The 26,874-nt window shown below is 54.0% G+C and overlaps 1 protein-coding gene across 1 annotated transcript; it reads left to right on the top strand.

Moving 5' to 3' along the window:
* The first annotated feature begins 341 nt into the window (after positions 1-341).
* On the top strand, positions 342-23,978 carry TCF25 (transcription factor 25). The gene is made up of 18 exons (XM_026494541.4): positions 342-2,479; positions 7,590-7,754; positions 8,705-8,779; positions 9,633-9,751; positions 10,273-10,338; positions 13,564-13,646; positions 14,525-14,655; positions 15,133-15,232; positions 16,405-16,498; positions 17,625-17,717; positions 17,820-17,925; positions 18,892-19,051; positions 20,396-20,483; positions 21,243-21,401; positions 21,561-21,651; positions 22,104-22,183; positions 23,298-23,370; positions 23,677-23,978. Exons 1-18 carry the CDS (start codon positions 2,129-2,131, stop codon positions 23,833-23,835), a joined length of 2,193 nt encoding a protein of 730 aa, XP_026350326.2. The 5' UTR covers positions 342-2,128; the 3' UTR covers positions 23,836-23,978.
* Positions 23,979-26,874: the final 2,896 nt, after the last annotated feature.

Here is a 26,874-nt window from a genome sequence, read left to right as displayed (position 1 = left end):
ATAGTGGGAAACCCGGGTTCTACTCCACACAGGAATACTTGGAAATTAAAATAAAAACCCATGTTGGGACAGCTGGGCTGAGCTGTAAGGGGCCTGCATAAATCTTGAAGCTGAAGTTGGAAGGGTGCTTCCAGGTTCTTGCGGGGGCTCGCCCCCTGCTGACCCTAGTTACTGAAAGCCGGGCAGTCAGCCCATTGAACCAAGCCCTATCTCCGCCTTACCTCATTTAGATTGTGACAAACGGAGCTCACTTTCTCTAGAACCATCTACAACCAAGCTTCTTACTGAGGGCCATGCCTTTGGTGGGTACAGGGAGAGATTCACGCTCTCCACTCAGGTTGGGCCTGATGTTTCATTTCTCAGCGGCACATGGCTGCTGTCTTGTGGAAGATCAAAGGAGGGAGCAGCTCCAGGCTGAGACTCCCCAAGTTTTCATCCACAGCGGAGGCAAGAAACCTGCATAAAATGGTCACACCACTTCAGGGGTGACACAAAATCTATTTAACTAGCCTGGTCTTGGACAATCAGAATGGACAAGAGTGGTGTCCTGGAGGTTCCACATGTGTTGAGCACAGCCCTGAAATAGCAGGATTATGGGAACCAGGGAGGGTAAATTCTAGGGGACTCCAGGGGAGTGGCTGGAGCAGGTGCGGCATGGGGGGCCAGAGATAGCAGCCACATCAGCCAATGGGAAGTACTGCAAGATCCTGATGACCAGTACAGACCGACCAGCCATGCACACCTGTGTGCGCACACCCTCTCCCTCTGTGCGTCTCTGGAGACTCAATTCCCAGTCTGAGAAAGGAACATTCAAACTTAAGAGGAAGGCAGGATGGGGTGGAGCTCAAGGGTCAAGGGAGTGGGATCCTAGGGGCCATGACCCATCCTGTCCCTGTCTCCCTTTCTTGGTCCTTGCCAGTGGCCTTCCTCATTTGAAATCTGGAACCACAGGGGCGCCTGGGTAGCGCAGTCGTTAAGCATCTGCCTTCGGCTCAGGGCGTGATCCCGGCGTTCCACATCGGGCTCCTCCGCTGGGAGCCTGCTTCTTCCTCTCCCACTCCCCTGCTGTGTTCCCTCTCTCACTGACTGTCTGTCACATAAATAAATAAAATCTTAAGAAAGAAAGAAAGAAAAGAAAGAAAGAAAGAAAGAAAGAAAGAAAGAAAGAAAGAAAGAAAGAAAGAAAGAAAGAAAGAAAGAAAGAATCTGGAACCACAAACCTGCATGCAAATCCAGGTTCTACCTGGGCCAGTTAACTCTCTGAATCCCAGTTTCTTTACTTGTGAACGGTAGGGATACCTATTCCCAGGATGTAAGAATTTAGTACAGTGCCATCGCCACACTCAAGGCTGATGTCTCCACTCTTCTAACACACTTAACACCAAATCCTCTTGCTCCTGCATTTGGACCTCTGCACTGCACGAGTTCTCAATCTTGCCTGCACATTTTAATGATCCTTGAAGAGCTTTTAAAAAATATCAATGCCTAACCCCACCTCGGAATTGCTAGGGATGGGTCCTTGATCTTTATTGCAAAAATCTCCCCAGGAGGTTAAAACACAGTAAGGGTGGCGAGCCTCCACCTTAGACACCTAGACGAACAGGAGAATCACCTGGGACGCATTAACGACCACAAAGCCAAACTCCCAGGACGGCCCCTAAGATTCGGTTTCAATCTATCCCAGGGAGGAAGAGGTCCAGAAATCTGCGGCTTTGAGAAGCTTCTCGGTTTGGATGTGTTTACTTTTAATAAGGAAAGACATGTCCCGCCTGCAGCCGTGGAGGCAGACCGAGAGCAGTCACTTGCCCTCCAGGTCGCCCAGCAGTCTGTCCCCTGTGCACCGCCACAGGCGGAACGTCACGAGGGAGTGCGCCCACCTGCGCGCAGGCCCTCCTCACCTAGCCCCACCGGCAGGTTCCTCCCGCGCAGCGAGCCCGCACCGAGAGCAGGGTCTAGGATCTGGTGCAGATGGCTCGGAGCCCGTGTAGCCCCCGCCCCGGCCCGACAGCGGTCGTGGACACGCCTCCGGAAGACCGGGAGACACCCAGCGCGGGTACTGCGAGGGACCGCCGCGCGGAGGCGCCCAAGTCGCGCGAGAACTGGCCTGGACGCGCCCGCACCTTCTTTGATGCCCCTGTTGACGGAGAGGAAGTTCCGGAGAACCTCAGCGCGCAGACGCGACACGCCAGCCTCGCGCCAGCGCGCCGTAAGTGCGCAGGCGCGCCAGCCGTTCTCTTGTCTGCTCTTCCTTCTCCCGGTCTCCAGACGTCAGCGGCCGTTGGGTCCTATGTCGCGCCGGGCCCTCCGGAGGCTGAGGGGGGAACAGCGCGGCCAGGAGCCCCTCGGGCCCGGCGCCCTGCAGTTTGTCCTCCACGATGACGATGATGCGGAAGAAGAAGGTCCAAAGCGGGGTCCAGGTGGCCGACGCCCCCGGAGCGCAGGAAAGGAGGGCGTTTGCGTCAACAACCGGTTCGAGCTGGTGAGGAACGGGGCTGCCTTGGGTGGGGGTGGTGGGAGGGGGCGGTGGGAGGGGGCGTGTCTGTGACGTCACGGGGCGGGGCGATACCTGGTCTGGGCTGCAGCGGGGGCGGTGCTAAGGGGGTGGGTGGGGCGGGCAATGTGGTGGGCGTGGCTACGTCGGGTTCGGGCTGCGGCGAGAAGGCAGGGCAATCGCGGTCTGAGCTGCAGCGGAGTGGGCGTGGTCGTGATGCCGAGGGGGCGGGTCCGCAGCACGGTGGGCGGGGCTTCCCGTCTCAGGATCTGGGGGCTCTTCGCTTTATTTCAGGGTTGAGCATTGTCTACGCCAAGCACTCGCAGGGCTATTGCAGACAGTCTTGTCTACTCTTCACAGCCCAGGACTGGGTGTTTTGCTCATCACTGGGTCCCCCGCAGCAGGTGTCTGGCCCAGAAATAACACGATGGATGTGAATTGAAGGAGTAAACGCCACCGGGGCTTCTTTAGCTGGCCTCAGTCAGTACTTGTGCACGTGCGTGCATCGTCTTATTCTCGCTTCTCTGACGTCCCTGTGCGGGCAGGTAACGTGTCTGTTTTGCTCACCTTGGATCCTCTCCGGGGTGTGCCCGAGTGGTTGAACACACAGCAGTAGGTCTGAGGATCGTGGAGAAACCGTGACCCTTTGTAAGCGCTTTCTTGGTCTTGCGATTGCTCCTAACCTCTGCGTAAAGTTGGCAGGTTAGGAGCCCATCATTAGATGGCGGGGAGTGTGGGCTGCCAGTCTGGGAGTTGGGTTTCGAGCTTAGTAGCCTTCCCTCTTAAGCGAGAGCCTCAGCGTGTAGTCTGTGGTGGAGGTGGGACCAAGTCCTTTCCTCAGGTTCTCCATATGGTCTCCTTCCGCCTGTTCTGATTCTGAGACTCGAAGTAACTACCTCCCCTCTGACCCTGTTTCTTGTCGTTTCTCTTTCTTCTTGACATTTTTTATTGTAAAGTTTCGAACGTACAAAAACAAAAGTAGTATTAACCTCCATGTGCTCATCTCCCAGCTCCCACAATTGGACTCACAGCAGTTTGTCTCCCCAGTATTTCTGTCACATCATGTGTCCTATAATTTGCCATTTTTCTGACTTCTCTAAAAACACCCAAGTCGTCTTTCCCATCTGACTTGTTCACACGCTGAAACCAGTTTGTGCTGTAGTCGGCCATCTCCGTGGACATTTGATCAGATTGTGCTTTCTGTTTCCCATATTCCCCAGATGTAGACTTTAACACTAGTAGCTTTCCCTTGGAGGACACTTAGACATTCCAGGCACTGCTGCTGTGTCATAGGGTTCTTGTTATCTGGGAGGGAGGTCATATTGTCCCCCTTGTGCAGACGAGGTAGTGACGGCTGCAGAGTAGATCTGGGCTTCCTAACTTAAAACTTGTACTCTTAACCATGTCATGGTATTCATCTCTGAAGCAAGTTCATGTTTCTGCTGAGGAAGAAAGGAGGGTAAATGGACAGGGGAGGCAGAGTGTTTGGGAGAAATGGAGAAAGTGGCAGGTGCTTATGTGTGAAGGGAGAGGAGGAATACTGATGTGGACCTCCCGGTGAGATCATGTCAGAGGGACTCAAGGGCTCTACCTGCTCCGAATCCGCTGTGTGTGTTCCCCTTCCGCTTTCTCATGTTGATATCACCAGCTCAGCTGCCCTTCCGGGTCTTGGGATTCCTGCATCCAGCTCAACATCCGTCTCCTCTTAGACCTTTCACAGACATCTCAAACCCAGTGTGTCCAAATGTTAACTGCCCTTTCTGCCTCCTCCAGCCCTCTCTGTCTCTGTGGAGGGCGTCTCCATTTTTCCTCTTGTCCATGCCAGCAACGTGAAGGCATCCCTGAGCTGCTCTCTCTCTCATGATACACTCAGACCATTGGGAAGTCCTGTGGCAGCCCCAGGTGCAGCACCTAGGGGGTGACCATGGCCTGTGGCCTGGATCATCACCATCCTTCTACCTAGTCCTGCTTCTGCTCTTGTTCCTTTGCAGTCTGTCTGAGTGCAGCAGCCACAGTGACCCTGTTAGGCACGTGTCTGACCTTAGCCCTCCTTTCTTCACTAACCCCCAATGGCTCCAAGGTGACCGAGTTCGCCCTGAGAACTCTCCTACCTCATTTCTTTATAATCTTGTTTGCTGTGCTCTAGCCGTAGTAATCTCTCCCGTTTGCTGTCTCCTTTGCCTTTAACGCCTTGTATGCAGCTGTCATATGGCTTACTCCTCCTTCCTCAGGTTTTGGTCAGATGTTGCTTTCTCAGTCTTGCCTACCCTTCCTACCTGCTTTAAAAGTACAATTAGTTGGTTAAGCATCCGACTTTTGATTTCGGCTCAGATCCTGATCTCAGGGTTGTGGGATCAAGCCCCGTGTCCTCGGACTCTGCGCTCTGCAGGGAGTTGCTTGAGGATTTTTTCTGTTCCTCTCCCTTTGCCCCCCCTTCCCCCCACGCTCACTCTCTAAAATAAATAAATCTTGAAAAAAAAAAATGACGGTTACCCCCACCCTCCCATTTCCCTTCTGTTCTTTCTCATTTTACCTTGGCAATGAATGCAGAACATACTCTACAAATTACCTGTTGTTGTTTTTAATTTGGTGTTGCTTTGTTTCCCTGCTGACATATAAGCTTTGTGGGGACAGAGACTTTGCCGTTCCCTAACGTGTCCGCATCACCCTGTGTCTGGCACCCAGGCTTGCAGAAAAGTTCCTGCATGAGTCAGCACTTCCTCTGAGAGGACCGGCAGGTACTGTCTGCAGGCAGAATGTACGCGTCCAAGCTTTGGGGTCAGGAGGGCCTAGGTTTGAATCCCAGCCCCACCTCTTCAAAGCTGTGAGAATGTGGGCAAGATAGCCAATGCAAGCTTTGGTTTCCCTGTTTCTTAGGGATGATCTTACTTTACTTCATGGAGTTGTCATGAGTGATGTAGGAGTTACATGGGCAGCCTTTAGCCCAGGCTGGGCATATAGCCAACACTCAGCAAACGTAGATATTAAATGATACTAGAAACCAAGTGAAGGGTGCAGCAGGACTTAGGTAGAAACGTGACCCTAAGTAGTTTACTTAGAAACATTTCCAGGGGCCAGGAGTGTTCCCCTGAGGACAGGAAAGCAGAGCTGAGAGACACTGTCCTTTGTTAGTTTATGAATTTGTCCTCGTGACTGGCTCTTTGGTGAGTTTTTTGGCTTTAGATTAGAAATCGTTTTTCTACCTCAGAGTAGTTGTTTTTTCTTTTTTAAGATTTTATTTATTTATTTGACAGAGATAGAGACAGCCAGCGAGAGAGGGAGCACAAGCAGGGGGAGTGGGAGAGGAAGAAGCAGGCTCATAGCGGAGGAGCCTGACGTGGGGCTCGATCCTAGAACGCCGGGATCACGCCCTGAGCCGAAGGCAGACGCTTAACCGCTGTGCCACCCAGGCGCCCCCTCAGAGTAGTTTTTAAAAACCAACTTTATTGAAGAGCAACGTATACATGATAAATTCACCATTTTAAACGTATAGTTCAAGTTGTGCAGCATAGCATAGCGTCCAGCGTCGGGGATGATGCTGAATGGAACTCAGTGTTTTGGGAGTTAAGGACTACTTTGAGAGACTGCTAAAAACGACACAAATACACTTTGAAAACAATCAGATGTGATGGTTTTGAAAATTTTTCCCTCTAAGTGAGGAAGATGAATATTGGACAAAGAATTACATTTAGCCTTTGAACAACACTGGGGCTAGGGGCACTGACCCCCAAGCAGTTCAAAATCTGCCTACAATGTTGGGTTCCCCCAAAACTTAATTACTAATAGCTTACTGTTTACTGGAAGTCTTATTGATAATGTAGAAACTATGTTATATGTATTATATACTGTATGCTTACAGTAAGCTAGAGAAAAAATGTTATTAAGAAAATCATAAGGGGGGGTGCACCTGGGTGGTTCAGTCATTGAAGTGTTTGACTCTCCTTTGGCTCAGGTCATGAGATTGAGCCCCACCTTGGGCTGTGTGCCAAGCAGGGAGTCTGCACAGGAGTCTGTCTCCCTCTTCCTCTGCCTGTCCCCTGCCCCAGTGCACACTTGCTCACTCTCAGATAAATAAATCTTTTTTTCCCAAATAACTAAATCTTTTTTTTTTTTTTTTTAACTTGAGAGAGAGTACAAGTGTGGGGGGGTGGGGGGCGCGGGGAGAGCACGATGGGGGGGGGAGGGAGAAGCAGGAACAGACTCCCCGGTGAGCAGGAAGCTGATACAGGACTCCATCCCAGGACCCTGGAAACTACAACCTGAGCCGAAGGCAGACACTTAACCGACTGAGCCACCCAGGCACCCCTTGATCTCAGTTTAAAAAAAAAATGTTCTCTCAGGGTTGTGGGGGTTAAATAGATGTTATTTTTATTTTGTTTTATGTTTTGAGCTTTATATCTTTCAGCTGTCCTAAATTGAAGACTCAGTTTTATTTGTTTTTGGACCTCAGTGCACCAGATGGGTCCGTCCCATCTAGTTGATGAAACATGGTCATTATTTATTCCATGTTGGCCTCTTTTGTTTGTTTACTCATTGACTGACTGAAGGGCCAGAACTTCTCCAGAGTGTGTGTGTGTGTTGTGAGCACACGTGTGTGTTGTGTGCACAGTTCGTTCCTTTTCACTGCTACGTAAGGTTCTGTTGTGTGAGCTGTGTTTACTCTCAGGGAAGAGTTTCTAGGTAAGTCAGTCCTTACGTACCTTTTCTTCCCCTTAGGTCCCTGTCCTGTCAGCTAGTGTAGGTGGGCTGAGCTAGAACTCCCAGCAGGAGGAAAGAACGTTAATGCGTTGGCCGAACAAATGTATCAACAGTCTTTGCCCTAGAGTGGTGCTCCGTAAGGGAGATAGGTTGTAATGTTTGGGGCTTCTTCATTATGTCAGCTCTGAAGGCAGGCAGACAGACATGGAGCCACCCAGGGCCCCAGCATTCTCTGGGTTCATTGACTAAAATGACCCTGAACCAGAGCTTGTTGAGGTGAGCACTGCGGCTTTGCCAGACACACAGACGTAGGTTGCAGTCTGACACAGCCAAGTATCAGCATTTACTCCGGGACTGGGATGCATGGAACACCCTTGTTCTCTCCCATCTGTTTTTCCAGATAAACATTGAAGACCTTGAGGAGGGACCTGTGCTGAATGGGGAGAGACCTGATTGTCTGCTCACAGATGCTGTGGTGTCAGGGAACAAAAGGAGGTCCCAGAGTGGAGGTGCAGACAGCAAGAAAGCTGGAGAAGTGGCTGACAAGGCAGCTCCCCCAGAGCAGGTATGGGGACCAGCCACACACACTCTCTGCTATCATTTTCTGGGTCTCAGTGGCCCCACAGTTTCCTTGGCACCCCTGATAAGATTTGCATGAAATCCTCAAGACTAGTTGTGGGCGTCATGGGGAGCATGTACTGGCTCCCCTAGACAAGTTTCCCGGGCTCAAGCCTCGCCTTCACCCTTCGGGAGGGTCTGCTTCTCCTACACAGCGTGTGTGTTATTTGTGACTGTGCGTCTGGAGCTCTGGTTAGGTGGACAGGGCCCTGGGTGGCCATACTTGCAGGAAATGCATAGATCAGGTTAGTGCTGGGGTCTGGTTGTTGTGCATGGCGCGGGAAAGGGTCTCTAAGGGGATGTTTTGCTTGTTTACAGAGCAAGTGCTTATTGCGAGCTTGCTGGGTTCTGGGGACAACTCTGCCTTCCGGGAACCTCTAGTTGAGAGGGTGACAGGAACGGATGGACAAGTGCAGCTGGAGAGACCTGACTTATGGCGTAGAGTAGGACACATGACCGTCCTCAGGGTGGTGGGGGACTTACACTGCAGGGAAGGAGGCAGCCAGGTAGAGGCACCAAGGGTGTGTGGGGGGGGGTTCGGGGCAGGGGCCCCGGTCTCCAGGGTGGCTCAGGGTGGCGGGGACGGTGGTTGGGAACGTGAAAGATGAAAGCAGAGGGCAGGTGAGTGGATGGTTCGGACCCTGTGAGCCTCTTGAGGTCCTGGGAAGCCCTGAGTCCTCTCAAGAAGGAGTAAGGAGAAAGTTGGACATCGGCCCAGAGTTGCAGGCCGGTAGGAGGTATGTGTTAGAAGTAAGTGAGTTCACAGGACATTCGGGGAGGGGGGGGGGGGTTGCCAAGCCTGTGTTCCCATGTCCCTCTGTAGCTTGCTGCTTTCGTTGTCCCATTTTAAGATTTTATTGTCTCTTTCCATTGACCAAAATGTGCTTCTTTTGTTAGTCTAATATAAGTGGCAAACTCCGGAAGAAGAAAAAGAAACAGAAAAATAAGAAAAACACTACAGGAGAAATTTTGGTACGTACATCTGTCTGTTTCTCAAAGTGGTATTAGAAGCAATTCATTTTTATTTGACATTTTGGTTCCTTTCTGTTAGGAATATAATTCGGAGGTCAGGGAAAGTCACTAACCAAATTTTGCTTGTTTGTTCATTTGTTCCTTGAGGGTTAGACCTCAGTCTGTGCTTTCCATTTCCTGGCCACCATCTGAAGTGACATTCTCTGGCTGGCAGAGTCCCTTCTAGTCTGTTGCTCCTGTGCCCTGACCTTTTTCTAGTGCCGATGGACTGATTGCATGGTCTTGTCAGAACATCTGTTTCGTTCATTCTTCACCGTCTCATTCTGTATCTCCTGAGGGGGTCGTAGCTATCTGGAGCTGGCACTGGTAGTCCAGTCCCAAGAGGGGGGCACACCTGTAGGGTGAGCAGTCATGCTTGTGATGGAGTTATGTCAAGGCTCCTTCTGGTTCTGTGATCCTGCCAGTTCTGAGCTTCCTCTAATGAAGCACCTCTCCTTTTTTCTAAATATATATGCAGTACACAGTATTTGGATTATACTGTTTTTCAGGAAGTAAATGCGATATGATGCTTGTTCCTCATAAAAATCATTTTGTTATTGATTGTTATGATGTTCAAAATAAAGTTAGTGTGGTGATTAATATGTTCTTTTTTTTTTTTTAAGATTTTATTTATTTGACAGCGAGAGGGAACACAAGCAGGGGGAGTGGGAGAGGGAAAGCAGGCTCCCCGCTGAGCAGGGAGCCCAATGTGGGACTCGATCCCAGGACCCTGAGATCACGACCTGAGCTGAAGGCAGACGCTTAACGGCTGAGCCACCCAGGTGCCTGTAATAGGTTGTTCTGGTGTTTTTAGGAAAATGGGCTGGAAGATATCGATCGCATCTTGGAAAGGATTGAGGACAGCAGTGGTTACAACCGCCCCGGGCCGCCTCCCCTGAGCTCCAAGAAGCACGTCCTATACGTGGAACACAGGTAACCAGCTCCTCTTCCTCCTGAGACACAGACTCCCTGAAAAGGAAAAATAACATTTAAAAAAGATGGAAACTTCCTATATTTAAAAGCGATGTAGGTTTATTGCCAAACATTTAGGCAGTGGGAAAGGGGAAATTCTGTTTCCAAGGACACACCCCTTAGCTTTATATATCTGGGAATGTTTTTTTCTTGAACAGTATTGAAGTAAGATGTTGTTCTGTGATAAAGTATCCCTGTCCTACGAAAGAGACTGTCCCCAGTGTTCAAAAAGCCGTCTTTTTTCTGAGTCAGTGACACACCTTGGTCTAGTCTGTAGGTCTGAGGCTGCTCTGACTCGGTCCCTGTCCTGATCGCCTCTGTTCCCATTTAGCATGATTTTTGAGGAACACAGGCCTGCCAGTTGTCTTTCATGTCAGAATAGCTGTCCTTCATCCTGGGTTTTATGTGACCTTTCAGAACTCCCAGAATCGTTGTAGAAGAACTAATCTTCATTTTTCTTTGTAAAATTTTCAATTCTCTAGACACTTGAATCCAGACACAGAACTGAAAAGGTATTTTGGTGCTCGAGCTGTCCTGGGGGAACAAAGGTAAGGTCAACACCGGCTCTGTTCTCAAAAAGGGGAGGGAGCATTCTCAAGGCCTCTAAACCCTTGGGGGAGGATAGATAGGCCCCTTGCAAAAGGAAAGCCTTAGGATTTTTAGTTCTCAAGAACCTGAAGGGTCAGGGAGAAGTTGATGTGTGACCTTCTCAGTAACCATTGGGCTCCATCCCTCACACTGCCTTTGCTAGCACGTGAGACACAGTTTTCAAAGATTCTGGAGGTCCTAAAGTTTTGAGCTTCTAGCTCTGAAATCTTGACCACGTTATTTTTTGTTTCTCAATCAGCAGCAAAACCCACATGGGTTTAGATTCTGGGATAAATCTGATCTTCGTTAATGTAACAGTTCTCAGTGGTTGACGGCCTGTGGTCGACGCAGCGAGAAATGCTCTGAGCATGAGGGTCTGTTTGCAGGACTTTGTGTAGGAGGTGTGGGTGTTCAGCATCCCGGACCCTCCAGCACCGACTCCACTTCTCAAATACTTACTATAAAAATACTGAGGCAAGGGACACCTCGGTGGCCCAGTCACTTGGGCATCTGACTCTTGTTTTCAGCTTGGGTTATGATCTTGGGATCCTGGGATCGGACCCCACATTGGGCTCTGCACTCAGTGGGGAGTCTGCTTGTCCCTCTCTCTCCCACTGCCCCCCCCCCAAGCATATGCTCTCATGCTCTCTCTTTTTTTCTAAAATAAAATCTTAAAAAAAAAAATTGAGGCAATTTAGAATTAGAATTGTCTCTTTTGACACCCCCCCCCCCCCGCAAAGATAACCATTCAGGAGACAGGAGAGCTTGTGGCACCCGTCTAGGGCCTCTCTGCACATGCATCTTGCTCCCCAGAACCACAGAACTCTGCTGGCATGCCACACCACCTGGTTCTGCATGGCTGGGTTCTAGGCACCATTTTTCACACCCTGGCGTGCGAGGGGAATGCACTTGCCCCAGGGGACAGGTGTTGGCCTATCTGTTAGCTGCAGTCTCCCTGCATCTGAGTGGTCATTTCTAGGGAATTGGTATCCCCATGTTGCATTAGCTCCCCAGTCTCTCCGCTGCCCTCCAAGTTCCTTAGCCCACCTCCTGTCTGAGTGTTTCTTCTCTGACCTGCAGTACAGTTAGGAGTTTTAGATTCTGTGTAATGTGTAGATGGAGCACTTTTTCTTGTTATTTGCTAATGGTTTTTGGTTTTATCTTGGGTGTTAAGTTATTCAGGACACAAGGATTTCTGACTTTGTCTTCTTTTGGAATATTGATGAAAAACATTTTCACTTGGAGACGGCCCTCTTTGTCACCTGGGCCATCCTAGGCTGAATGTTGTGTCTCTCCCCCACCCCGGCTCCACTGGTTTGCCTCTGCTTGGTTCCTTTTTGCCGTTTCTCCACACTTAGGCCTGGTCTTGTTTCTGTGCAGATCATAGTTCACTGTAATCATAGTTATTTTTATGGTAGTAGTATACTTTGAGAATATTGATTTAATTCTTTGAGTCCCACCAAAGGCTTCCCTGAGAAGATCCGGTTCCCTCGTCTCCCTCATTCCTTATTCTGCACAAAGACAGACTAAGTGTGTTTCTGGTTGTCCTCTCTGGCGGCCACTTTGGAATCTGCAGAGGGTATGTGCTAGCTCTTTCTCTGACGGCCTCCAGTGACAGGCCTACCAGGCATGCTTGCCCTCCCGCTGCTCTGCTCGTGTCTGCCCACCTCCCCTCATTCTGGACCTTATGGACAGCTCACTGCAGGGCTGGGCTATCCCTGCGGTTCCAGGGACCAGGCAGTTCGGAGCATCCAAGCTCCCGGTTAGGTCAGAAGTGGAGTCGGTGCTGGAGGGTCCGGAACGCTGAACACCCACACCTCCTACACAAAGTCCTGCAAACAGACCCTCATGCTCAGAGCATTTCTCGCTGCGTCGACCACAGGCCGTCAACCACTGAGAACTGTTACATTAACGAAGATCAGATTTATCCCAGAATCTAAACCCATGTGGGTTTTGCTGCTGATTGAGAAAAAAAAAATAACCTGGTCAAGATTTCAGGGCTAGCACTCAATATTTTAGAGGTAATAATGAGTTTTTTCAGATTTTGATCTGCTTTTCAGGTACCATGTTTTTTCTCCTGCAGTTTTGCATACTTGTTGGGAGAAGAAACATGCTTTTTTTTATCTTATTCCTAATACAAGCTGGATTCTTATTCAATATTTTTCTTCTTAAAGAAATGGTTCAGATTCTCAAGAAAGTATAGAGAAGAATGTCCATGTGTCCACATACCCATTACTCAGCTTAAGAAAGAAAGCATCAGGGGCGCCTGGGTGGCACAGCGGTTAAGCTTCTGCCTTCGGCTCAGGGCGTGATCCCGGCGTTACGGGATCGAGCCCCACATCGGGCTCCTCCCCTGGGAGCCTGCCTCTTCCTCTCCCACTCCCCCTGCTTGTGTTCCCTCTCTCGCTGGCTGTCTCTATCTCTGTCGAATAAATAAATAAAATCTTTTAAAAAAAAAAAAGAAAGAAAGCATCAGTAATAGTGCAGTAACTCCTCCTTGCAGCCACAGCCTTAAGGGGGCGGTCTGGCACCCGCAGCAGAGCCCCCAATAATGGAGGTGGAGCGCATGGCGGAGGAGAGAGGGCAGGACGCGCAGCCTCTCGAGCCAGACCTCCCTCCCCTGCTCCCTCCTCGTGCTCTCTGTCTTGCTCATTCCCACCCAGAAGCGTGTGGACATCAGTGCCCTGCTACACCGGTTCTTCTCGTGGTTACCATTTTCCCCTTTTCAAAACCTATTGCCGCACTGAGGGCATCTTGAGAAGGGAGGAGAAGACCCACTTCAAGACAGAGGCCCACCCTTTGCCCTCTGTGCCCAGCCAGCATCGCATTTGTCCAGCCCCACCCACGGGGACGCAGCTCACTTCCTTCCATGGGGGTGCCTACAGGCTCGTTCTCCTTGGGCTCTTTATTTCCGGTGTTAAATTTTTGTTTCCTTTTTACCTTTCTTTTCTACCATTTTGCAGGACTGTGAATTTCCTCTTTTTCTTTCTTTCTGTGGTTGGTCGGTCATTTAGATGACAGTTTCCAGTTTCGTCTGGCAGTGGTCCTGTTAACACTGCATCGGGTCCTGGTCATGCCTGTGCTACCCTCGCCCCCGCCCTTCCCTTCCCCACAGTTTGGCTTCCATGGTCCCTGCAGAGGTCAGGCAGTGAAGGTGAAGCTGTGACCATGTCTGTTCTCCCCAGGCCGAGGCAGAGGCAGCGTGTGTACCCCAAGTGTACATGGCTAACGACCCCTAAGAGCACATGGCCACGGTACACCAAACCAGGTGAGGGGCTGTGCGGTTTTGCAGAGCTGGGGCGCGGGCGTGTGAGGGCGCACCGTGGCCTGGTGCCGGAGGACCGAGGATCCCTTCTCCCTCACACACCAGCTGCATGTTTTCTCAAATAGGTTTTCATGCAGCTTTTTTTCTACCTTTTTCTTTTTTCCTGTGGGTATTGTATCATTGGAAGCAATCTAGTTCATCATACAAGTGTGATAGTCTATATTTTGTTGCCAACTAGTAAGTCCGTATAACTTAAACAACAGTGCAGAAAGGTCTGGGGTGTGGAGTAAATGCCACGTATCTGAGAGCCCTTGGGTCATGGGGCCCGACTCGGGCGGGACAGGGGGTGGAGGCAGAGGCACCCGCTGTCACCGTGAAAGGAGCGTGCAACGGCCGTGCCTTGCCCCTGTGTCCCGTGTGCCAGCAGTGAGGACACGGGAAGCCCTGGCTCCTGGTGGACGTGTTTTGTCTCCCCTTTTCTTTCATCCCCACTTTGCTTAGCAGAAGCCCCTGAGCCAGGGCAGACGAGGCCTCCTTGGCTCTGTCGTGCTGCAGGCCTTGGCCTTTGGTGGGGCCGTCAGGAGGGTAGCCTGGAACCACTCACCTATTTCATGAAGCTACTGAAGGTTCCTCAGAAGAAGCTGGGTCTTGTACAGCCAGTCTCTGGAGCGAGGAGAAAGGGCTTCCACTGCACGGTCTCCCATGCCCACTTGGATCTGGGCTCTACCCAGTGTTCAAACCCAGCCAGATGAGAGGGGGGTGGTGCCACCTGTGTCCCAGGCATTCTGGGAAAGTAGACACTCTGGTGGGGACTCAAGTGGAGTGTGCACAGAGTCCTCGACAGGAACGCCACGAGGGGCCTGATGCTGTTCTCTCCGCAGGTCTGTCGATGCGGCTGCTGGAGTCCAAGAAAGGCCTCTCCTCCTTTGCGTTTGAGCACAGTGAGGAATACCAGCAGACTCAGCACAAGTTCCTGGCTGCCGTGGAGTCCATGGAGCCCAACAACATCGTGGTGCGTGTGTCCCCCTCGGGAGGGTGCTCGCCCAGCCTGCATCGTCTCCTCAACTATCCAGGCTGCCCTGGGCTTGGATCCCAGCCTGCGGTCCCTCAGCCCAAAAGCACTTTGTCCTTCTGGCTCCTCTGACCCCCATTGTACGCCTGCATCATGGGGGCTGGGGGTCTTGGCAAGGGGCTTCTGAGGACTCGCCTCATCTTCCCACGGCTGCTTGTTGGGGGCAGTGGCAGAGGGTGAAGGTGGAGATCCCAGAGCATAGAGTCCCTAGCTCCCACCGCAGGCCTGGTCAGTGACTCAGCTTAGCAGCAGTGATGAGCTTGGGTTGAGGTGAGGGAGTGGTGGATGTCACCCTTTGTGGTGTTTTCCCAAGGTTTCAGGGCCTGAAAGAAAAGCCTGCCTGGGGCTGGTGCCTTGCTGGCTGCTCTCCAGGAGGCATGACCCATAGCCCCATCAGCGTTCCCTCTTTGCTCCAAGGTTCTGCTCCAGACCAGCCCGTACCACGTTGACTCACTTCTGCAGCTCAGCGATGCTTGTCGCTTTCAGGAGGACCAGGAGATGGCCCGAGACCTCGTAGGTAAGAGCCTCCCTGGGCACTCGGCCCTGCTGTGCCTCGGATCCCACACACACCTCTGCTGGAGGAGTGGAGGTGCTCTTTTAGAAGGTGACAGCCGGCACACAGGGGTTTGCCAGGACTTTTTTTTGCAAGAGAGGAAGGGAGAGAGAGAGGTGGGGGGAGGGGCAGGGGGAGAGAGAATCTCAAGCAGACTGCGCGGTGAACGTGGAACCTGACACGGGGCTTGAGCGTACGACCCTGAGACCATGACCTGAGCCGAAACCGAGAGTCCAACGCTTAGGTGCCCCTGCCAGGATATTTTGTAAGCGACGGCTTTATTGAGATACGAGCGTATACCGTATGACTCTACCATTGAGAGCACACTGTTCACTGGTGTTTAGTTAGCGCCAGCGTCGTACGCCTGCATCACCACCAAATCTTGATCATTTAGGTAACTTATCAGAGAAACCCCGCCCATCACCTGACTCCTCCCCACCCCCCCCAGCCCCTGCCCATCCAAGTCTCCTTCCCGTTCCTGTGCACGTGCCTGTTCCGGACATTTCCTGTGAGTGAAATCCTATGACACGAGTCTACCTGCCTGTTTTTTTATTTAGATTTTATTTTTTATTTAGAGAGAAAGAAAGAGCATGAGTAGGGCAGAGAGAGAGAGAGAAGCAGGCTCCCTGCTGAGCAGGGACCCTGATATGGCACTAGATCCCGGGACCCTGGGGTCACGACCTAAGCGGAAGGCAGACGCTTAGTCTACTGAGCCGCCCAGGCGTCCTGACCTGGCTTCTTTCATTTACCGTAAGGTCTTCAGGGTTCACTCCTTTTACAGTCAAGTGACGCTCCATAGCGTGGATGGACCGTGTTGAGTGTATTTGCCAACACTTGGCGGACACGTGGGTTGTTTCCACTTGGATCATGTGAATAAGCTGCTGTGGGCATGTGCATATGGGTTTTGTGAGGACTTGTGTTTGTATCTCTGTCGAGAAAGTCAAACCTCTGGGTGAAGTAAATGCAGAGAGTGGCATCCATGATCCCCAAGGTCACATCTGTGCCATGGAACTTTCCAGAATCCTCACTACATTACCTTCCTCCTTTGAGAGCTTTCTTTGTGAGCCATAGGGGATGGGGTTGCAGTGCTGCGCGCTGGCCACGACGCCCTCCCCTGGTATCTGTGTGACCCTCAGAGAGAGCGCTGTACAGCATGGAGTGTGCCTTCCACCCCCTGTTCAGCCTCACCAGCGGGACCTGCCGGCTGGATTACCGCAGACCTGAGAACAGGTGGGTGTCTTGGGGGACAGGTGTGTCAGAGCTATGACGGGAAATCTCACTGTGTTTACAACTTGGACGCAGGAGGGCTGGGTTCAAGGATGGGTGGATTGGGCTAGCCTGGGCTTACGTCTGTCCTTGTTAGAAGTGAGTCTGATAAGCCACTTCATTATCATGGGGTCTGTCATTGTGTTTCCTTGTATGTTTGGATGAAAGGATCTGTGCCCCATGAGTTTAAAATGCTCTGGAATGCTTTGTGGGCAGCCCTTTGTGCTGTTTCCTGAATCATTGAGCTGCTCAAACTCAGCCTGGTCCCGTTCCCTGGACTGAGCAGTCATGACTGCATGACACTCTCTTCTCACAGATGCACCTCCCGTCCCCAGAGCCTCACTCTGGCACCAGCCCTCACTGGCGGAGGCCTGAACAGGCTCACCCACTGGATTCCTGCCCTCGGCCTGGCCTTCAGGGCCCTGGGGGGGGATGGTGCGTCCTCTGTCCCAGTGCCCTCCTCACCGTCTCATGGCCTCCAGCGTTCTTGGTCATCTCCAGCACTGAGTGTTTCCATGCCTTGGCAGTTAGCCTGGGTCCCAGGACACACGGACCCCTCCCCCCACCCACCGCACAGATTATCTGGTTTTGTGTGTGTTCAGTTCATCTTTCCAGTTCAATTCTTGGTTCTTGGAGACAGGTCATTAAACACTGACATGTGCAGGCACTGGCAGAGTGGTGGTCGTTGATAAGAATACTAGTCCGCCGGGGTGACTCAGGTCCCCAGACTTGAGGCATCCGCAGCAGCGCTGCTAGCAGCTCCTGGGCCGGAGGGTAAATTCAGATGACGCAGGAGAGGTTGACCGTGTTCCCTGAAAGGGTAAACCGTAAACCCAAACCAGGATGGTTTCAGCTAAGGGCGAAGCTTGTTTCTCTACCTGGATACCTGTGTGACCCCAGACCGCAAGCAGAGCGCCACCTTCTCTGCAGATACAGGAACACTCGCGAACACTCACGGGGCTTAGGCCGCACGGGAAGTGCCGGCGCAGCGAGCACGCAGGGTGTGGACTCGGTGCTGGACGAGGCCTCCAGGCAGTACGGCTCTGGGGCTGCCGCCGCTCTCATTCACCAGGAACTGTCTTGGATCTAGGAGCTTCTACCTGGCCCTCTACAAACAGATGAGCTTCCTGGAGAAGCGAGGCTGCCCGCGCACGGCGCTGGAGTTCTGCAAGCTCATCCTGAGGTAAGCACCCACAGCTGCTGCTGGTGTGTCCTCCGTGGCCGTGAGCCCGCAAATGTCCACACGGCCCACGCTGCGCTTTCTCTCCCTGTGCCGCTCCGGAAGCCTGGAGCCGGACGAGGACCCCCTGTGCATGCTGCTGCTCGTCGACCACCTGGCCTTGCGGGCGCGCAACTACGAGTACCTGATCCGTCTCTTCCAGGAGTGGGAGGTAGGTGTGCACGTGCGCTGTCTCCCCCGCTCCCGCACGTGCACACGCGCCCTCAGGGCGGGCTCACGTGGACACGCGCACGTGGGTTCTGCCTCCAGCCTGACCTCAAGTTGGGCACAAAACGCCTGGTGATCTGGTGATCTTCATAGTGATTGCGTGTTGAAGTGATGCTATTTTAGGTATTTGGGTTAACCATAACCGTAGTAACATTTGTTTCACCTGTTCTGGTTTTAATTCGGTAGCTAGAAAGTGTGTGTTCCTGTTGGATGGTGCTCTCTTGGGGGTGACCGCCTCCAGCTGGGTGGGGCTGGTGGGCATAATTGACCAATGACTACATAGAGAAGTCAGTTTGAAATCTGTCACTTGGCTCGTTGATCGAGGAGTCCCACCTCTGGGAACCTGGAGCCCCCCAAAATGCAGCTGCAGGGAGCACCTCCTTCCCCCACAACAGGGCTGTAGAAGAACGTTTATTGACTGTGGAGACCACAGCCCCACTTCAGTGGCGAAAACCCGGCCCATGATGTGTTGGCTGTTACGTACAGGTAGAGAAAGGCCAGGAAAGTGCTCGGCCACATTCACCGATGTGATCAGTTCCCGGCAGGAGGAGGGACGACCCTCACTGCCTCCTGGGCTTTCTGAGTTTCCCACTCTGACAGCACAGGCTGCCTGCTTCCAAAGCTGTCTGCAGCCTGAGGGTGGGTGCCTCTGACCCCACCTGATCCCACCTCCCCCGGATCATTTCGCCTCTGTCGATTCTCCACCGCGCCCCCCCCCCCGCCTTGTTACTTGTCTCCTGCCGAGAGAAAGCCCCCAGACATGCCATGAAGTTATCTTTATGCCAAGTAAAGAGATGCCAGCACAGCGCTTATGCTAATTGCTGGGGCTCAGACTTCGGAGCCTGTGAACTGTGCATCTTCTGTCTTTGCCATGTCAGAGCTCCAGACTTTTTTCCTCTGGCCCTTGCAGGCTCATCGGAACCTGTCTCAGCTCCCAAATTTCGCCTTCTCTGTGCCGTTGGCCTATTTCCTGCTGAGTCAGCAAGCAGACCTCCCGGAGCAGGAGCTCAGCTCTGCAAGGGAGCAGGCCTCTGTCCTGATCCGACAGGCGCTCACCATGTTCCCTGGAGGTGGGTGCAGCCTTGCAAGCGCCCGCACACATGTACGCACAGTTCGAAAGCTGACAGAACTGTCTTGGGGTTTTAGGATAAGCGTTTTGATATTGACCGTTTGAGATAAAACTTACTCTCTGGAGACGGGTGTTTTCTAGAGAGAGGGACAAGAGCTGCTAGGGTTAGCAGAACTGTGCAGGAGGGACCCGTCTGCAAATCCCATTTCTCACTGAGTTGAAGAACGTAGAGACAAGTCTGTCCTGGGATTGCAGAGGCCCTTCCACCATCCCTGTGCTCCCTGGAGTAGTAGGCCGGCATCCATGTGGAGACAGAGTCCTGTGGGCTGATCTTGGTGGTGACAGGAGATCAGAGAAGAGCCTGCTGCCCCATCAGGGTCCTGGTGGAGTTGGGCCCTCCTGCCACGTGCGGTTTCACAGAGGGCTGTGTGCCAGGGACAGGCCATGTGGCTCATGGACGCTCAGCCCGCTCTCAGTGACCCCTTCACCTCCGTGAGCCTACCATGTCCCAGGCCAGGCAGAGGACGCAGCCAGGATCCCCACTTCTAGGGCTCACATCCTAGGGCAGGAAGACAGACAGTGGAATGAATGAGCTGAAAAGGACGGTGTATCAGGTGGTGCTAGGTGCTGGGGAGAAAACAGACCAGGGGGTGTAGACAAGGATGGTGAAGGTCTGAGGAGGTGGCCAGGGCAGGACTGAGGCCCATGTTACTGAGGGTTCCCACCGGACAGTGTTCTCAGTGTCTGCTTGTACGTCTGGGCCCGACCCACAGGGCTGCCTGGCCAAGTCTTAGGAGAACTGGCCCTTCCCCCTCGGGGTGTATGAAGTTAGGAGGCAAGGCCCCTGCTGGGCATTGGCTGTTTGGTGGGGTCAGGGGTGTTGGCAGCCACATGACAACTGGCGGTGGTGTTTCCATACAGCCTGGGGGGTCCTGGTGCACACCTGAGCCCTGCTTCCGCCCATCCCTGCAGAGTCACTCAGAAGACACGGTTCTCCGGGTGACATGGTTGTGGCGAAGCCTCGGGTGCTCAGAGGGAGAGCGCTGTGACAAGTGGGCAGAGCCTGTCTCTGCCCAAGGCACAGGGTGACCAAGGCCTGATCCCCACAAGCTGGCTCTCCCACCACCCTGCAGGTGGAATGTGTGTGATCCCAGTGGTTAGGACGCCTTGTGTGTGTGCCTGGCGGGTCATAGATGCGACCCCTCAGATGCAGACGGGGCCACTGGGAGGCAGCAGGACAGATGACCCCTTCCGAGGAGGCAGAGGCCCTCTAGGGGCTGGTGTGGGTAGACTGGCCTCACCCTGGCGTCACCACGCCCTTGGGGACCCCTGCTTCCTCCTGCAGTCCTCCTGCCTCTGCTCGAGTACTGCAGCGTGCGGCCCGATGCTGCTGTCGCCACTCACCGCTTCTTCGGACCGGATGCTGAGATCAGGTAAAGACAGGCCAGTGCCTGCCCACATGGGGGTCGTGGGGGCCCCTAGGAGCAGAGCCCGGGAACCCTTTTTACTCAGACCTGAGGCTCATGAGGCCAGCTGTCGCTGCTCTCTCCTGCCACTGGGATGGTCCTGCCAGTTGCTCTCTGCAGGAGACCTTGGTGGCCAGACTACTCTCCCACTGCGGAGGGCTGGGTCCCAGGTCCACGTGGCACATCGCCTCACCGCTTGGACACAGAGCTGGCTGGCGCAAGAGCAGCTTGCAGCCCAAAGCACAAGCCTCCCTGATGAGAAGTGGGCAGGGCGTGGGGCCCAGTACGCTGGCACCTGCTGTTGGGGTTAGTATTGCTACAGTTGTTAGTGCGGTTCACACATCTCTATGCACATGGACTGCCTTTTCCAAATGTCTCGTGGAAAATAAAGGAAAACATGCAATATGGGAGCTAGCCACCCTCAGACCCTGTCAGTAGACCAGCATGGCTCCTCCAGCATCTCCGTGCGTGCACACGCTCTCCTTCTGTTTCACGTTACTATTAAAGAACTCATACTTAATAAAAAATACGTACTTTGTATGGAAGTAAATGCTTGTGTGTCCTCACCTCTGGGCAGTGGCACGTCCCAGGTTGGCAGCTCCTCTGGGCAGCCGCGTCTGTCCCCAGGCTGCCGGACAGGCCCCTGCACACTCCCCACAGGTGCCAGAAGGTGCACGGAGTGCGTGCCCTGGCGGGCTCTGCTCACAAGCCCCCCCTTTCCCACAGCCAGCCCCCCGCCCTGAGCCAGCTGGTAAGCCTCTACCTCGGAAGGTCACACTTCCTCTGGAAGGAGCCCGCCACCATGAGCTGGCTAGAGGAGAATGTCCGCGAGGTTCTGCAGGCTGTGGACTCTGGGGACCCTGCGGTGGAAGCGTGTGAGAGCAGGTGGGCCTGGGAGCCGGGGCGGGGGGGCCGGGGCAGCACTTGGCCTGATGGGTCCTCGCAAGAATGAAGCCCATCTGCTCGGGGTTGTTGTCACAGATGTGGCCACAGGGCTGGGGTGGGCTCCGTTCACGTGCTGTCCCTTTTCTCCCTGGGCTGTAGGCGGAAGGTGCTCTATCAGCGTGCGCCCAGAAACATCCACCGCCATGTGGTCCTGTCCGAGGTCAAGGAAGCTGTTGCCGCCCTTCCCCCGGTAAGGGAGAGGGGCTGAGGATGGGAGCTTTGTCACCGGCGGGGCCCCCTCCCCTCACAGGGTGGGTCTGAGAGGTGGGGCTGTGCTCATGGCTGTCTGACCTCCCAGGGCTCAGAGCAGGGGCCGAGTGGCTCAGGGGGCCCTGGAGCACTAAAGTAAGAGATCCTGGCACAGGTGATGGTGGCATCTTCTTTCTTCCCTGCTGCACGTGCACTTCTGCCCACGGGTGTCCTCGGCCGTCTGAGTGGGCCAGAGTGAGTGTCCTGGTGGAAGCAAGGCTGTCCCCCACCTTCACCCAGTTTCTTAGTCCAGTAGACACAGCCTCACAGCCAAGCACCAATTCTGTCAGACTGACGGACTCCTCGAGGAGAGGCCAGTCCAGGGTGGAATCAGCTGGAAGTCTGCTGGGGGTGCGACCGGGGCTCACGGTGGTTCTGTTTTCCTTTTCGAAGGATGTGACCACGCAGTCTGTGATGGGCTTCGACCCTCTGCCTCCTTTGGACACCATCTACTCCTACGTCAGACCAGAGAGGTACGTCTCTGCCTCCTGCTTTTGCTCCTTTGCTTGGGTAGCTCTGAGTCCATGCACCCAGCTCCCTGGGGCTCCCTGCCTCCTCCAGACACAGGCCTTCAGAGGATGGTGTGATCTGGGGTCATGGGTCAGCTTTCGCCGGCTGCGTTCGTTCTTTCGTTTACTTGTTTGATGGAGGAGCGTTTTTCAGTTGGGTTCTAGGGCAGCTGTTGGAGGTAACAGTGGGAAGCAAGAGTAAGGCGTCACCTCTGCTCTTGTGGAGTGCCGGGTGCAGTGGGGGATGGGCTAATTATGGAATCTAGAAATAAATGTACGATAAAAACCATAGTAAGAAACTGCTGATACATAGGACTCAGAACTGAGAAAGGCCCGTGCGGCCAACCCCAGGTCTACAGTGGATTTGTGGACGGCGTTTAGCCGTGGATCGTGGGAAAGCTGCTTTCTTCTTTCCTTCTAGCCTTTCACGCTGAGTGATTGCCTTACCAAGAGGCTCTCAGCACAGCATTTTAGATCTGGAAGTCACAGGTTTCCCCATTTCAGGAAGCTTGTCCTTTCCAGACCTCAGTGGAGCACATTATGTAGGATAAAGGACTTTTTCTTAACTGAATTATGTTCTAAAAGTTGGACTGTATGTTTCTAGGGAAATAGCGCCCACTTAAATTCTCAAATTGGTTAAGGTGACACTCATGCATTTTTAATGTTGGTAGGTTCAGAAAAAAAGCTGCCTTGCTGGACAGTGTAGCCCTGAGGAGTGGTTGGAGGGCTGTGCCGACACGAGGCCATCAGTCCTTAAGTGTCCGGTGGAGCTGGGCTCCAGCACCATGTCTGATCAGAAGGGCACTCCCCAGCACAGCCCAGAACCTTCTCTTCATGTGACCACTTTGTACCCTGCATGGCTTTTCTCAAAAGCAGGCCACCTGAGCCGTGGCAGGTGACCCTCCACTCTGCTCAGCTCAACCAGCCAGGTCCCCAAAGGCCCGTCCCCTTTGGATGCCCTTCCCCATGAGGCCTGAGCATGTGCCCAGATGCTGCGTGGGCTGCCTTTGTGTCCCCCCCCCCACCCCCCCAGGGCAGGGTGCACAGCTGCACCATCTGACCTTTCTTCCTCTTTCAGGCTGAGTCCCGTCAGCCATGGAAACACAATTGCCCTCTTCTTCCGGTCTTTGTTACCCAATTACACCATGGAGGTATGTGAGCACATCTTGCCCTCTCTTTGCCACATGGGCTCAGGCGGGATGCGGGGTGGTGCATGTCTAGAGGCTTTACTGGCCCCAGCAGCCAGCCTGCTCAGGAGGCCGGGACGTGCCTGTCTGAGACCATAGCCACCACCGTGGCCCCTCAGCTCAGCATGGCTCCTTGACCTCACGCTGGGGCCTGGCCTTGTTTGGGTTTGGAGCTTCCTCTTCCCGACAGGGTCCTGGGCAAGCTGGGTTGGGAGCACTGGGCCTTAGGGCCTAGGACAACCCCTGCTCACACAAGTCTCATTGCTGTAGGGGGAGAGGCTGGAGGATGGAGGGGCTGGGGGTCTGAACCGCAACCAAGGCTTGAACAGGCTGATGCTGGCCGTGCGAGACATGATGGCCAACTTCCATTTCCACGACGTGGAGGCAGCTCGCGAGGACAACCCCGAGGGGGACGGGGAGTGGGACTGAGCCCACGTGGATGCCGTGCCCCAGTGCTGTACAATTATGTTCCTGATTGCTGTTCTGGTCGGAATTGGCCAGTTCCCTGGAGTAGAAATGCTGATGTGTCGTCCGCCTGCCTCCTTTGTGTCTCTATAAATGTGAATGGGTTACGCTCTGTTCAGCATGAGCTCTTCTTTCTCGGCCCTGGGATCTCTGCCCAGCATGAGGCGGGTGGGTCCTGGATCCGCACAGCCCCCAAGGTGTCCCAGGAGAAAACATGACCCAGGGATACACACAGCCAAGCCCAAGCCCCACGTGAGTTCCCTCCATGGCCACTCTGCCCTCCACAATTTGGGGCACAGAGTAGAGAGGGTCCCACAGGTTTCCAGTGCAACATCCCTGCTGAGAACACTGAGGTGTTTGCTTCCATTGGGAACTTGGAACGGGCTGGCCAGGGGCTGGAGGGGCTCACGCCGGAGTCCTTGGGCTCAGCCCCACTGAAGCAGAATGAAAGTGGTTTTACTGGGAAACTCAGGGCAACCCTGAGCTGGAGGGAGGCTGAGAGGTGGACCTCGAGAAGGATGTCCTGGCAGCTCTGGAGACGACGTGGCAGAGATTAGAGGGCGTTTGATCGGGAGGGCGGGGAAGTGCACAGAACATGGGGGAGGGCTCATCAGCTGGGGCAAGTTCTGGCCTGCGCCGCAGCTCAGCACCACACACAGCTGCCTGTCACTCAGGAGCTTGATTGGTTGTGGGCGGGTCAAGGACGCTGACGTGGTGAGCTGCCAGGCTGTTGGGCACACTCCCGGCCCTCCTCCACCCCTGTCGGTAGCCCACGGAGGGTGGGAAGAGGCAATGCCCACGCGCTCTGAGACAGGATCAGTGTCGGCAGAGCCTCCCGGGAAGTCCCGCACGCTGTGCAGTCCCCTGCCGGGGAGACCTGTGAGCTTATCCTGCGGGGAACCCCCAGCCTTTGGGGGTCAGCAAAGCCTCTGCTTGGAACACCCACGGCGAGGACAGTGCCCTGCAGTCGTGCTGACGTCTGTCAGTTAGTACCTATGCTTAGTTCCTTGTCACAGTAACTGGATTTGGTGGGTGGGATCGAGGGTGATGGAAATAATCCCAGGCGGTCCTAGATCCACACTTCTCCCACGAGAGTGTCCTGTGGTAAGCGTCAGCCAACAGGACAGGGGTCTACTGGGTTCCTCCAGGAAGGGATTGGTTCTCTGATGATGACAGGCAAGCAAGGAGAGCTTGGCACCCTACCTCTTACAGCCTTAAGTACATCCAGATGGGGATGTGCTGTCCGGAGCCACAGCAGCCATTTTACAACCAGGAGTTGATGACCTTCAAAAAGAGACAGTGTCCTAGAGATAGTGAGGCAGAGAGAGGCTGGGCCCGACCATGGTGAAACTGCTTACTTCCTGGGCCTGCTGTCCCGAGAGATTATTAAATCATCAGTGCTCAGCCAGACTGCTCGGGTTTAGGTCATTACTTGCAGCTCTGTTTCCATGGAGATGAGAAGACTGCCAGCTCTCTCACATCTAAACATCTGCTCTGAAGGCTTGCCCTGCTCCCCAGTGTCCAGGCAACAGTGAATGGGCTCCTCCCAGGCCTCCTGCTGCCCGTGGACAGATTGCTAATGGGTTATGCTTTCTCCCACCGAGTCAGACCCTACCTCAGGGTCTTTGCACAGACACCACAGGGTGAGCACACAAGGTGTTCCCCTCCCTGAGTGCAAAGAACTCACCGAGACCCAGCTCTGGTCCAGGCCTTGCTGAGGTCCCACCGTGCCAAGAGCCAGGAGGGGCAGGGTGCACGCCCCGCATGGCTGCTTATGTGGCTGTGTCTCCCGGCTGGCCCTCGGGGGGGACCTCCATGAAGGAAGCAGGACCTGGGCCCTCTGGTCATGTGGTGACCCCCACCTCCTGGTGTGGCCATGGCTGGACGCTGGCTTATCTCCCTGGACTCCACAGTGAGGGGCTTTCTACACTCCAGCTCCCCCATGAAGCTCATTTATGCGTTGAATGCTCGCATGTTGCAGGCCTAGTGTGTGCCTGGCACTGTTCTTGGTGCTGGGGACCCAATAACAGAGGCCCCTGTTGTCACAGCCTGCTCACTTGTGGGTCATGTTGGTACATGCTCTGAGGGGACAGTTGTGTCCAGCACCTGTCTCCTGGCCGTTCCTCAGTTTCTCCCAGGGGCACTAGAGATCAAGTTGATATCATTGGCCGTAAGAGTATCTGTGATGTCATGTAGACATTTCCCTCATAACCATAACTAATCACAGAGTTGAGAGTCTCCCTCCCATGAAGTCCCCAACGGGCACATCAGAGGCCTCACCAGGAAGACGACTGGTTGCCTGCCAGAGGCTGTCCAGTTCTCACGCTCTTTGAAGTCTCAGGCGGGGTGGGGGGGGGAGGGGAAGCATGCCCATCTCAAAGGCCTCATTTATGGAGCTGGAGACACATCCGTGCAATGTGCTGACACAAGCAGGGGGCAAGGCTGCTCCCCCAGCACACGCTCAGGTGGTGCCCCCAGAGGAGGAAGGTGCTCAGGAAGGTGGTCCTTGGTGATGGACAGCTGCACTGTGAGTCCTGGGACTCAGGGCATCGGTGCCTGCACAGCCCCTCACTGCTGCTGGGACCACCCTCACTGGCCGTGGCCCCACCCCGTGGTCCTGGGAGCCTCTGCTCCCTTTAGGGTTCTCCATCAGGAGGAGCGAATGGGAGTTGTGAAGTCCACCCAGGGCAGGGAGCTTGGTGTGTGGGCCCATCCTGTGCCCCGTGCCTGTGGGGTGTGGGGTGTCTTCTCATGTTCTACGTGGGGAGGCGGGTCCTCGTGCCCTGCCAGCAACAGGCCAACAGGTCCACTCCCACGTGTCGCCATGTACAAACACGTGGCCTATGTCTGCCAAAAGATGGGACAGGAATACCCAGCAGGTACTGTTTGTGACAGACAGGAGATGCCCAGTGGTGTCTGTACATTAAAGACAGCGACACACGGTCACCAGGGTGTCAGGGAGTGGCTCCAGGGCAGGCAGACACCCTCGCTGTTCCGGGGCAA

This window comes from Ursus arctos, unplaced genomic scaffold (genome assembly GCF_023065955.2).
Source record: "Ursus arctos isolate Adak ecotype North America unplaced genomic scaffold, UrsArc2.0 scaffold_19, whole genome shotgun sequence".
Lineage (NCBI taxonomy): Eukaryota > Metazoa > Chordata > Mammalia > Carnivora > Ursidae > Ursus > Ursus arctos.
The sequence above is the reverse complement of the archived record's forward strand: the minus strand, read 5'-3'. Positions and strand labels throughout refer to the sequence as shown.

Coding starts and splice junctions, on each gene's coding strand:
- TCF25 (XM_026494541.4), top strand. CDS start 2,129: ATGCCCCTGTTGACGGAGAGGAAGTTCCGGAGAACCTCAGCGCGCAGA. Junction 14,656..15,132: donor TGGAGCCCAACAACATCGTG/GTGCGTGTGTCC, acceptor CTTTGCTCCAAG/GTTCTGCTCCAGACCAGCCC. Junction 21,652..22,103: donor CTGTTGCCGCCCTTCCCCCG/GTAAGGGAGAGG, acceptor TCCTTTTCGAAG/GATGTGACCACGCAGTCTGT.